The 12,593-nt window shown below is 40.1% G+C and overlaps 1 protein-coding gene across 1 annotated transcript; it reads left to right on the forward strand.

The window, feature by feature from the left end:
* The first annotated feature begins 7,546 nt into the window (after positions 1 to 7,546).
* mc1r (melanocortin 1 receptor) lies at positions 7,547 to 11,412 on the forward strand. Its single transcript, XM_010793782.1, has one exon. It carries the CDS (start codon positions 8,839 to 8,841, stop codon positions 9,814 to 9,816), a length of 978 nt encoding a protein of 325 aa, XP_010792084.1. The 5' UTR covers positions 7,547 to 8,838; the 3' UTR covers positions 9,817 to 11,412.
* Positions 11,413 to 12,593: the final 1,181 nt, after the last annotated feature.

The raw sequence follows: 12,593 nt of genomic DNA on the forward strand, positions 1-12,593 counted from the left end.
TGTGTGTGTGTGTGTGTGTGTGTGTGTGTGTGTGTGTGTGTGTGTGTGTGTGTGTGTGTGTGTGTGTGTGTGTGTGTGTGTGATGCTCCCTGTGGTTCCTTCTGTAATTCTGTATGCTTTCAGCTTGTTCTAGGTTCCCAGTGTGACTCAACCTCCATGTCTATTTGTGTCTCTGCCTCCCTGTCTCCTCACTCCCTACATCTGTCTCTTAATAACTCTTCCTTGCTTTCATTCTTTAACTGTTTTCTCTCTCTGTCTCTCTTTATTTCCCACTCAACATCTCTCTTGTTTTCCCATTTCATATCACATGTTCTTGTTTCTCTCTGTCCCTCCATCTTTCTTACGCATTTAAATTTCTTCTCACACTTTATCCCACCTCTCTCCCTCTCTCCCCTTCCTTCTTCCATGCCTGCCATCTCTTCTTTCATTTTCTGACTCAACACCTTGCTCTTTGCATGTCTATTTCTGGTGTCTATCTTCCTCTCCCCATGCCAGCATCACCTCCCCCTGGTTCTCATTATCTGTCTCCTTCTCTTCCTCTCTCCTGCTTGTGTCTCTGCTCAGATACTTTCTATTCCCGAACCTGTCCCACCCACATGCGCCCACACAGACATACGGTACACCTGCACATACAAACACAGATGCCTGTTGTTAAATGGCACTTCATCCTCAGTCCAATCAATTATGTCTCTGGGAACATGAGATACATGCTAAATTAAAAAGGAAGTGTAACCGCAATATCAAACCTCGTCAAAGATTGTTTTCCTTCTTCCCTGAAACCCATTTCCAGTATTTCACCTGAAGCAGCAGGCACATATTAATAATACACAGAGCTCCATTTGAATCTCAAAATAAATTATTAAGGAAATGAACCATTCCTTCCTTTCTTTGTGTATTCACATCATCTATTTACTGTATCATGTGATGTCCTTGCTTACTTTAGTAATTACAGATATTTAAAAAAAACACACATTTCAGGAACAGACGGCATACTGCCAGCAAAGTAAAGATCTGTTACTGAAAGGTCTTTGTTCTTCTTTTTAAGTGAGTAAAAACCCATATGATCTGGCAGTGTGATTATAAGTTGTACAAAAGCTTTAATATGTGTGTCTCTGTTCTTTTATTTTTTATTTTGTCTCTTTCTTTTTTTTACCATGAATTCGTGTTTTTGTCACTAATGATCCCCACTCAGGAGCAGATGTTCCTCAGATCGCTCCTGTTCAATTATAGCAAATTATATTGGTTGTCATTCAAACCCTAGAACAAATAAGCTGGTACATGTCTCTACACCTTTGAATTATTTTTCTTTTTTAAGTCTTCACTGCTTTGGTTTTGCACGTTGATACAGTTGCCCTCATTTTTTTGTCACTTGAAGTGGAATAGGCACACTGCCTGCTTCCTCCTCACAAATGGAGCAGATGTTCATTGCAAACCTACTGTTAGATTCTAACACATTTCATTTATTTTTCATGCAATCCTTGATAGCTGACAAACAAGAAAGACATTAGTGATATGATCCCCCTGTAGCACGCATTTGTGTCGTTACGTGAGCAATTACAATTTTCTCATCATCTTTTCTATATTGCTATTAGTATTTTATCTCTGCCTTTCCTCATGTGGACAATTTCTTACCATGCGCTGTTGTTCTTTTTCCGTCTCATGTTCTCCTAGATCCCCAATGGGAAAACATGAATGCTTCTTCCCTCATGAGCTCAGCCTGCACAGGTACAGATACTAAATACACAACACTGTTACTGTAATTCAAATGTATAATGTCAACTCAATTCAGGCTCTTTTGCATATTTTCTTTAATAAAGCAATGATTGGTAGAAGTAGAAAACAGCAAAATGGGTACATGAGGAAATCAAATGTAATCTGTGGCTTGCACCGTAATGTTAACACACATTTACCAGCTTCTATTGCACGCCTGTAATCTAAAAATGATCATCTACAAACCTTCATTTCTTTGTTTCACTGTGCACACTGGGATGACGGTTTGTTTTTGGCACTCGACCCAAAGGGCTTTTCTTGGCATCTCTATTATGCTCCATTCAGAATGGGTGCAGGAAAGTGTGCTACTGGTTCAGTAGTACTGTATGTCCCTGTCAGGCTTGTAGGCTGTGCTACTGTAGTAAAGCTGCTGTGAAAATGGATTGATTTGATCCTGCACACTATATTGTAACTCTAATGTGTTTTTTTACACTGTGTACGTTTACCGTTCAATACACACAGAGCCAGGAGAAAAAAAAGAGATGTTCATTTTTACGCTCTCTTGTACAGTAGATGCCTTGACGTCTGCTGTAGAGGCTTGAAAATGATGGGATTTCCAACAAGTCAGTGCTGCATTGTGCGAAGTGTGAAATGCCTGGAGTACAGTTGTGACCTTGGCCAGTTGAGAACCTATTTATCTACAAGGGATGCACAAAGTTATAATAACGTCACAGCTGTTTAAATCTGATGCAGTTAAAATTGCTTTCTGAAAATACTGATAATCTAATCTCACACTATCCAACCAAGCACACAGACAAAGTTAGCAATTAGCTGGCTAACAAAGTTGAGCGTTTATCACAGAGTGTTAGATATCTCCCTCAGGGGTTGGTGGAGACCAAAGCGGAGCTAAACAACAGTGAACATCGGACACAATGACATTGCTCCACATCTAGTTAAAAGGCATTTGTTCTCCAACAGGTTGCCATACCCACCTCCTAAGATAATAATGTCAACTTGTTGCGAAAGTTGTCAGAACTAGCACCAAGATATTTTGTACTTGGCAGAGTTCTGTCTGGCACCCACTTATTCCAGTGGGAAACGTTTAAAACCTGAAAATGTTGACACTTTTCTCAGGGTGTTTACCAGAAAGCTTTTAGTCCAAGTTGGATTAGAATATTTTCGTTATAATGAGAGTAAATGGTCAATTTTAAAGGTGTTCCCACTTTAAGTGAGCCTAACTTCTGCGCTAACCCTTGCCACTTTTGTCTTTTAGTCATCAGGCCACAAGCACAACAGGCTTACTGGGAGCTGGTCTTTTGGAGTTATAGCATTTATTCACTGACCGATAGCCTAAACTGTACACACACTTAACTGCTATTCAAAGCTATGATGCTCGCTAGCTTGCAACCTATGCATCCAGTCATTCCTTAAATGAGTTCACTATAAAGCACACATTGGTTTAAAAAACATCTTAAACATATGTGTTTAAATCCCTGATGCTTAGACCAGGTGGAGAGTCATCTGAGGCCAACATCTAGCGCTTTCCTGGCACTTCAAATTGCTTGAGAAATGTAAACGCACTGCACTGTTAGAATAGAAAATGAGCACAATGTTCTCTCTAATTATATATATAGAGAGACATAGGTGCTATTCTGAAAAGAGTAAGATATTTCAAGGAAGGTTGAGGGAGGTAGACAGAGAGATAGATTGAGATAGAAATGGCATATCGACTGAAATTGGAAGTGAAGTATCTGCAGTACTTTGGACACGCACACACACACCGTCATCTCCTCACAATGAGGTGGAGAGTGTTTGGAGAGAGGGGGGGGCATCTTTCATACAGCTGTGTCCTGTTGCCTATCAGAGCTATCGGCCCCCTCCCGCTTGCTTTCTCTCTGAAACCGTGTCCGTGTTTAGCCTTCACACATCATTACCTGGAAACCCCGCTGCTATCTCCTGAGTCCTTTCTTTCTTCACTGCCTCCCTTTCTGCCCAAACTGCTTCCTCCCTACAGGGCGGTGAGGGTGAGGGTGAGGATGNTTGTGCACAGATGGAACAGAGATGGAAGGCTGACAGGCAGGTAGGCCATCCAGTTATTTTAGCCGGGTCGGCTAAAATGATTGGTCGTGCTTTTTACAGCGCTACGGCTTCCAGAGATTAATTTTGTTATGTATTTATTGTCAAAGCATTTAATATATTAATTGCTATCGGGACGTTAAGAGCATTCCATGGAATATAACAAAAAGTGTTTTCTGAAATAAATTACATACCCCATTGAATTATGACTGAAGATTGTCAGCTGTCTTCCTCTCCCGTGTTGTTCCTCGATAAGTAAAGGCTGCAGCACCGTTGACAACTTCTCTCTAGATATCAAACATACCGGTAAACCAGCATCGTTTACTGTGAAAGCATATAACTCTGTCCACACAGAATTAAATCCTGTGTTCCTCCGGTACTTTTCTTTGATTTATCCATAGTTCGCTCATCGAGCCGGGGGTCCCCGCGCGAGTGCCTCCAAGAAAAGGCGCTCGCGCGGGACCGTAGCAGGATGTCACGCATATTTTAGTTGACCTAATTAAAACCGTTTTGTTTTTTATTTATGTGTCACAGTATCACCTCAAAATACAAGATACGAAACATTTTCAACCGTGCAACAAAATATAAATAGTCCTACAAGTACTTTTATTTTATTTCCTTCTTATTTTTGTCTAAGCTCAAGGGAGCCAGAGCAGAGGGCTTAAAGGGCCGCATGCGGCCCGTGGGCCGCGGGTTGCCGACCCCTGTGCTAGACCAAGCACAGAACAAGTCGGTTTATGTCCTACAGGGTTAAAACATATGGAGTCATGTCTAACTCATCATCAGCTGTTAGGTGTACCTTCAGTGTGAAGCAGAAACCAACTGCGGCCATTAAGATGCATACATCGGGTTCAGCCACACATTGAGTCTCTGTGGGCCTGGGGCATGTCTCCATTTGGAAAGTTTCATCCATCCTGATCATGTTATTCACTTATAGAGAGGAAGAGATGCAATATGGATAAAAGAAATAAAGTGAAAGCGAGTAAAGACCTACATACACAACATAATGTTTACAACACAACATTATCACTAGATTCTCCTGGTATTGGTTTTATTTTTTAACAACATCATTAAAAGTACTTTGTATTGATTAGCTTGGCTACGAATAAAATGGGATCATCTAATGTCAATAACTTTCTAAAGGAAATCCTTTTGATTGTTTTCTTTCGACATCGAGTGATGACTGTTGAACCACTGGTTACTTTTGCAGGATTTTAAATAAATCCAAAATGCTAACATAGAAAGTGTTTTGATTCTTGATATTTTTTTATTGACTGACATATCTTTTTCCCAATAAGGGTGGGCCGAGGCCGGAGGATGAGTTGGAAGTGGCTCGCGCCGGACAGGAGCTGAACCAGGAAGTGAATCGTCTGATGGTGGCAATGAGAGACATGCTTGCAAACATCAGGTTTCAAGAGCCGCCGAGAGACGAAAACCCCTACAGAGATGAGGAGGAGTGGGACTGAGAGGAGAGAGACTGAGGTGGAAGAAAAATAATGACATTAAGAAAATTAAAATATTTAATGGGGTTAATAAATCATTGAGAAGAAGTGCTAGAGTGGGAGAACTGAATAGTATTTTTTAATTATCACAATTTCAGAGAACTGGACTGGACCTGGTTTTATGAGGTCGTCCAGTTCTCTGCCTTAGATACAAACAGATGGTTATTGAACATGTCATGTCCTTTAAGCTTGTACACAACATTGAGCAGTTCCAACATCTTCAGTCATGGTCAGTGACATATAATGGCCGCTACTCTTTCCTCTGGTTTCTGGCAAACCACATCTTTGGGGGAATCAGTCCAACAAATTAAAGTCCATGTGAACTTTCAATGGCTTACAAATGTAGATGGGAAAACAGAGAGCTAATTACACGTCTTTTTTATATAATTATATATACAATATTAACCACCTTTTTGTGTTGTGAAAAGCACAGATACTGAAAGGCATACCCCTCCTCAGACAACCGTGCTTCCTAGCAAATAAATGAGTACAAAAAACTCCAAACGATATCACACAAATTCTGCTAAAAGTAATTTCTGGGGGGATTTATAAAAAAAACAAAATCTTGGTGAGGTCCTGTTGGGACTGATCACCCTGGTGATTCATTAGGATCTAATTTCCCTTCAACGAGAATGAAGTTTAGTTGAGTTTCCTGCTAATTTAAGCATTCACTAAATCAAAACTATCACTTTTTCTTTGATCGTATCACTACATTATTCAAGAAGAGATATATTGCTCAAGTGTTGTTTCTTCACATTGTCAAGCAACAGTCGAAAACTCGAGATCACATTTTTCATGGGCTCCTTTTTTCTTTTTTCTTTTTTAAATGTTGGTGTAACCCTTATCTTCACTGCAGGAAGTCTGCTGTTTTCCTGCTCTGTTATGCTCCCCCGCTCCTGCTCTGTTTGCTTCACCCAATAAAACGGTACAGAGAATTGGCCCACTTCTTTCTAGTCTGCTGTTGTCTGTCAAACTATATTCAGTGCAAGAGTATGGCAGATATTTTATACATTTTGCTTTAGGTTTGTTTTATTATTTGAAGCCATTAGTCAAACACTAATGGCTTCTCTCAGGATGGCTATAAGATATTATATTGAACTTTTCATTCCTGCATTAGTTATGACACCAGATGTTTCCCAGTTTTCAATCTTTTGTTGCTGGTTTTTGTCATCATAATTGGGTCCTGAGTAAGGCTACAGAGATTTCTCCGCCTGACAATCTGCAACGCCCTCACATGGTTTATCTTCTGGCAGAAGGAAGTTCCTGTCTCATGACAACAACTTACTTTGTCTTCCTGTCAAACCTCTCAGACAAACGCATGTCACATTAGTTGTAGCTCTTATTATTCTGTAACAACTTGCACACAAGCTTTTTGGACAGAAATATATAAATCAAATTCAACCTAAAGGCTTTTTTTTTTATCACAACGAAGATACACACTTTGGATTTAACCACCACACACTGTAGCTGTTCATACATTAACTGTGTTACTCAGCTCACCACATGATAACAAAGTGTGACTGTGCTTGATTGTCAAATGATGTGATTGTTCTTAGATCACCTGGAGCTTGAGTGTGAGAAGTTTCATGTGATCGTTTTCAGTATAGATAGGCTTTTATATTCTCTGAGACGGTAGTGTCAGAAACCGTCTGATGCAACACTAATGCTGCAACCACTGCTGCATAATGTATATGTATGTATATAATAACTTAGGGGTCACGACAGGGTTATCTTTTTTTTTTTTAGTACTAACCTCGTACTCGAACTCGAGTCCTCGTACTAACTCTAGTACTAGACCTCGGAGAACTAAAACTATACCTGTAGATATCGACCTTGGTAACTTCTGTTAAGCACTGTGCATTTGAAGTCAAAAGTGTAAATGCTGATGATTATTTCAGAATCCATTAATGTGGAGATTATTTTATAGATTAATAAAATAATCATTTAGTAAGATGTATTGTAAGAATAGCATGTTGCAAGTTCCCAGAGCCTGAGACGGTGTCTTCACGTATTTTTGAGCCAAACAAGACTCAAAACATGTCCAGATTATAACGAAATCATCACATTTGAAAAGCTTAATCGAAAGAGACAAAAATACTTTTATATAAACAATTAATAGATTATTCAAATAGTTATTAAAGTAGATTAATTATTTGTCCATCAATTCATCTGTAATCTTGATGTTTAGCTTAAATTGAGAGGAATTTAAAACTTGAGAACCTCTTTTAAGAAGCAGAACAGCAATTCTACACTTTCCCACAATGCTAATTGTATACCCTGTTAATTCTGATTTAAATTATATAGCTTACAGTTTCAATTACATACTATACACATATACCCCTGACTGAACTACACCCCAATACAAAAAATACCAAATTCTTGCTCAGTGCAATGAGTCTTCTCTTTAATCCAGACCTTAACCATGCAGCAACTGCATTGCTACTCAAATGTAAAGTAGACTAATGGTTGTTCAACATATTTGAATAAGAACACATGGTGTCATGTTATTACAGTGCGTTTCAATATAGGCAAGGAAGAAATCATCAACCATCAAACACCAGCTTTTTGTTGATGACTTAAATAACTTATGTGGTGACGTGTCTAAAGCAACAACAGTATTTTCTGCAAATAATTGATTTATCAGATTTGTTTTATCCGTAAAAAATTGCAAAAAAAGGTCAAACTCAAATCTGGAATTGAATGCATTGATTCATATCTGTTGATGTTTGTCTGTAAGAAGGGAAAAGCAATGGAGGAGGCATACACGTTTGGTAGTCGCATTCTTGCATTAAATAAAGGGTAATTTTTAGATGGATGATATGGCATTGTCACTGTCATTATTATAGCATAATAACTTACACGTTTGTAAAGATAAAAGGAAACTACAGCATGCATTTAAAAAAAAAAGAGGACAACAAGATGAACTACTGGGCTGAACAAATCTGTTCACCACCCTGCTCTCCTCTACATGTTTTCTCCAAACTGCGCTTGTGTCAGGCATGACTGAAGACCACAGCTCAGCAGACAACTGCTGGAGAGGAGGAGTCGCCGGGGGTCAAGAAGCATCACTGAGAGAAGTGTTCAAACAAGTCACCAAATCCCAAGTTAACAAGGACACTTTATTCACTCTCACCATGTTAGTTGGAACTGTCGTTGCTTTTTGTGGATTATACTTTTGAAGCCATGTTTTGACGAAGAAGGTCATTTTATGGATTCCTATGCTGGACCACTTGCATCCATAGGAAAGAAGAAAACTGTCGTCAAAGAGACAACATCGCAAAATCTCTGGAATTACTTTGACTTCACCCAACTGCCGATTAATATTGATTTAATGGCTGAAATATATAGACAAAAAACTGTTTTTAGTTATTAGGGGGTGCATTGTGGATAACTGAACCACTCACTTGATTTTCTTCTAACCAGTTTGACTAAAACCGCTGATGGTGAAGCATCCTCCAAAAAGAAAACAATAACTTTCTTCCCTCGTTTGAGACTTTGCTGCAGTAAAAACCAGAAGCGCAGTGTGTTAACCTGCCAGCATCAGTCAGTCATGGAAATGAGCAACAGGTCACACAATATCCCCTCCATCCTCCACCTGGACTTTGGCCCGCTAAGTGACTTTTTGGAGTATAACGAAACTAACTCCACCGCAGGAGAGCGAAACTCTTTGGGCTGCGTGCAGATCCGCATTCCTCAGGAGCTCTTCCTCGCGCTGGGGCTCATCAGCCTGGTGGAGAACATCCTGGTGGTCCTGGCCATCATCAAGAACCGCAACCTGCACTCACCCATGTACTACTTCATCTGCTGCCTCGCCGTGTCCGACATGCTGGTGAGTGTGAGCAACGTGGTGGAGACCATCGTCATGCTTCTCAACGACCACGACCTGATGGACGTGCACCCTGGCATGCTGCGCCACCTGGACAACATCATCGACGTGATGATCTGCAGCTCCGTGGTGTCCTCGCTCTCCTTTTTGTGCACCATCGCCGCGGATCGCTACATCACCATATTTTACGCGCTGCGTTACCACAGCATCATGACCACGCAGCGCGCCATCGCCCTCATCGCGGTGGTGTGGCTGGCCAGCATCACCTCCAGCATCCTCTTCATCGTGTACCACACCGACAACGCTGTCATCGTGTGCCTCGTGACCTTCTTCTGCATCACTCTGGTGTTTAACGCGGTGTTGTACCTGCACATGTTTGTCCTGGCTCACATTCATTCCCGGCGCATTGTGGCTTTCAACAAAAGCAGACGCCAATCTACGAGCATGAAGGGAGCGATTACCCTCACAATCCTGCTCGGGGTCTTCATTGTATGTTGGGGCCCCTTCTTTCTCCATCTAATCCTCATCCTCACCTGCCCAACCAGCCCCTTCTGCAACTGCTTCTTCCGAAACTTTAACCTTTTCCTCATCCTCATCATCTGCAACTCGCTCATCGACCCTCTCATCTACGCCTATCGGAGTCAGGAGCTGCGTAAAACCCTGCGGGAGCTGGTGCTGTGTTCCTGGTGTTTTGGTGTTTGAGACCGTGTACTTCTAGGAAGAAAAAGAGCACCAATCTAACTACAATGTCGGCTACCTCTTCTTCCTGAATGTGAATTGTGTCAGAAGATGAAGTATGCTGTGACTGCTGCGTGCTTTAAACCGCTCATGGGGGACTGTAGCGCTGATAAATACTTGTCTCTGGATTTTAGTAGGCCTATTTAGTCTCGCTGTACAGATACCTTTGGTGTCCTTGCACTGTGAAACACCTTGACATTTAATCCAATAATGTCTGCTGGTACTGGACTACTTATTTTAGCTGACTGGCCTTTTATTATTGTTGTGTGTGTTGTGTTTTCCTCTATAAAACAACACGTTTTTTTTTGTATAGTGCCTCTGTGTTCGTCAACATATGTGGTCTTATTGACACTTTTTAAAAGAAATCAAAAGAATAAATAAACACATGCACTGGCTGTTCAATGTAATGTGCTGGATAAGAATCACTTAATTAAAACGCAATGTGAGTTTAGTGTCCCTAAGTAATTAAGAATATAGGCACGCATTCATTTAAATAAGTCTCTGCTATTTACTCTTTTAACGAAAAGTATAGAAGCAATTCCCAATTCTGATATTGTTGTGATTTGCGTGGATTTCGCGGGTTTGGGACCTCGTCATTTTAACGCTGTCCATGTTCTAAACTTTTTGAAAATGTGCCATTAAGGCATGCATCCCCGAAGCATTTATTGAGATGAAAACGTTTCACTGCTGATGAAACAATTGTTTTAATTTCGCAGTGAACGCGGGGATTATTTGTTTGAGCAAGGTGCAACAAGGGGAGGCTATAGATGACATTTTTTGTAGTTACCCTTTAAATTACACAAGGCCTATTGAATGTCTCGTTGCAGTCTAATTGGTGGCGATGTGTGTGAATTACTTCCCCTAAAATAAATGTCCGAGTGACGGGGATTATGAGAAAAATCACATGAACTGTCACGCTTGGTAACAGGCCTGGGGCATCGGAGGGTTTATGAAAGAATACATATCAAAGTTATATTTCTGGAAGTGTCTGTAGTTCTCTGAATTGTGGTTGTTCGAACACTTGGGACTTTGGGCCTGGTGGCCTGCAGATGTGTTTGTAAAAAAGCCATAAGAGCTTTGAAACAAAATCCTTTAAGATATAACCTATTGCTCTTGAAATTACCAATATGTAAAGCTCATATTTTATTTGTAATTATCATGATATCCTATTATTTATTGATCCTAAGGATTAACAGAGCTTTTGGAAAAACTGAAATGCTGTCTGTATAGTTATGGTATCTTTTAATACAAAGTGCTTTTGAAAAGTTGTTCCCAAATTACAGAAACTGTGCACTGGACTGTTTTGTCTCACAGGACAAAAACTATTTAACTTTAGTGTTTAGGTGATGGCCATGTATGGAAAGCGCATGTTAATATTTAAAATAACCTAGACTGATGTAGTAGTTGAAATATGCTTGTCAGATTATTTGCTGCTGTATTATATTATTCAAACAGTCCCCACTCAATTCATTCATTTTCTGTTGATTTTAAATTTTCAGCCAACTGTTGACAGGGACGCCGCCAGGGATTTTGGGCCCCATGAAAATATATCACATTGGGCCCCACCACCAGGCACAGGCCACTTTGTTTATAAATTACCTCGAGGGCCGTACCAAATGGTTTAGCGGTCCGTATACGGCCCGGGGGCCGGAGGTTCCCCACCCCTGCTTTAATATAATAACATTAGTATTAATATCATAACCAAAATGTCGGTGATTAACATGTAGTTTACCTAATAAAGACTCACTCAACGCTTCAAACTTTCCATCATTCAAACTTTCCATCATCCAAATAGACTAAAAGCAGTTTTTTGTTTTATATAGATCATTGGCTATGTGGGAAAATACTGTGTTTGAAATGTTTAATTAAAATTAGATGTTAGCTTTTTGTTTTATATATATATATAGGAGACTATATATATATATATATATATAGTCTCCCTTCAAATATGTTAAGTTTCATGTCATTCAACACAATGCTGCTCACCTCCTTCAGTTGGGAGAAAAGCTGGTTCAGGTTCAGCATTATGGGGGGACAGGGCTGCTGAGCTTAGAGATGGATCNTCACTCAACGCTTCAAACTTTCCATCATTCAAACTTTCCATCATCCAAATAGACTAAAAGCAGTTTTTTGTTTTATATAGATCATTGGCTATGTGGGAAAATACTGTGTTTGAAATGTTTAATTAAAATTTAGATGTTAGCTTTTTGTTTTATATATATATATATATCAAATATGTTAAGTTTCATGTCATTCAACACAATGCTGCTCACCTCCTTCAGTTGGGAACAAAGCTGGTTCAGGTTCAGCATTATGGGGGGACAGGGCTGCTGAGCTTAGAGATGGATCTGTTTGTCCTGGCACCAGGGGGAGGGACAACTGATTTAGTATGAATAGCCGCTAAAAATATGCCTGCATTTATTAAAGGTAGGGAGGTAAGAATGGAGAAACCAGCTCAAGTACGCTAGAATCTGAAAGTACACAACCGAAAAAAATCTGCCCCTTCCTTCAGTTCCTTACAGAGCCCCTCCTCCAACACACACAAATGCGCACATGACCAATGAGGGCACGAGATAAGTTTGTGCACAGATGGAAGGCTGACAGGCAGGTAGCCATCCAGTTATTTTAACCGGGCCGGCTCAGATGATTGGTCGTACTTTTTACAGAGCCACGGCTTCCACAGATGACATTTTTTTATGTATTTATTGTCAAAGCATTTAATATATTCATTGATATCGGGA

The sequence above is a fragment of the Notothenia coriiceps genome, unplaced genomic scaffold (assembly GCF_000735185.1).
Source record: "Notothenia coriiceps isolate Sejong01 unplaced genomic scaffold, NC01 NC01_scaffold00037244, whole genome shotgun sequence".
Classification (NCBI taxonomy): Eukaryota; Metazoa; Chordata; class Actinopteri; order Perciformes; family Nototheniidae; genus Notothenia; species Notothenia coriiceps.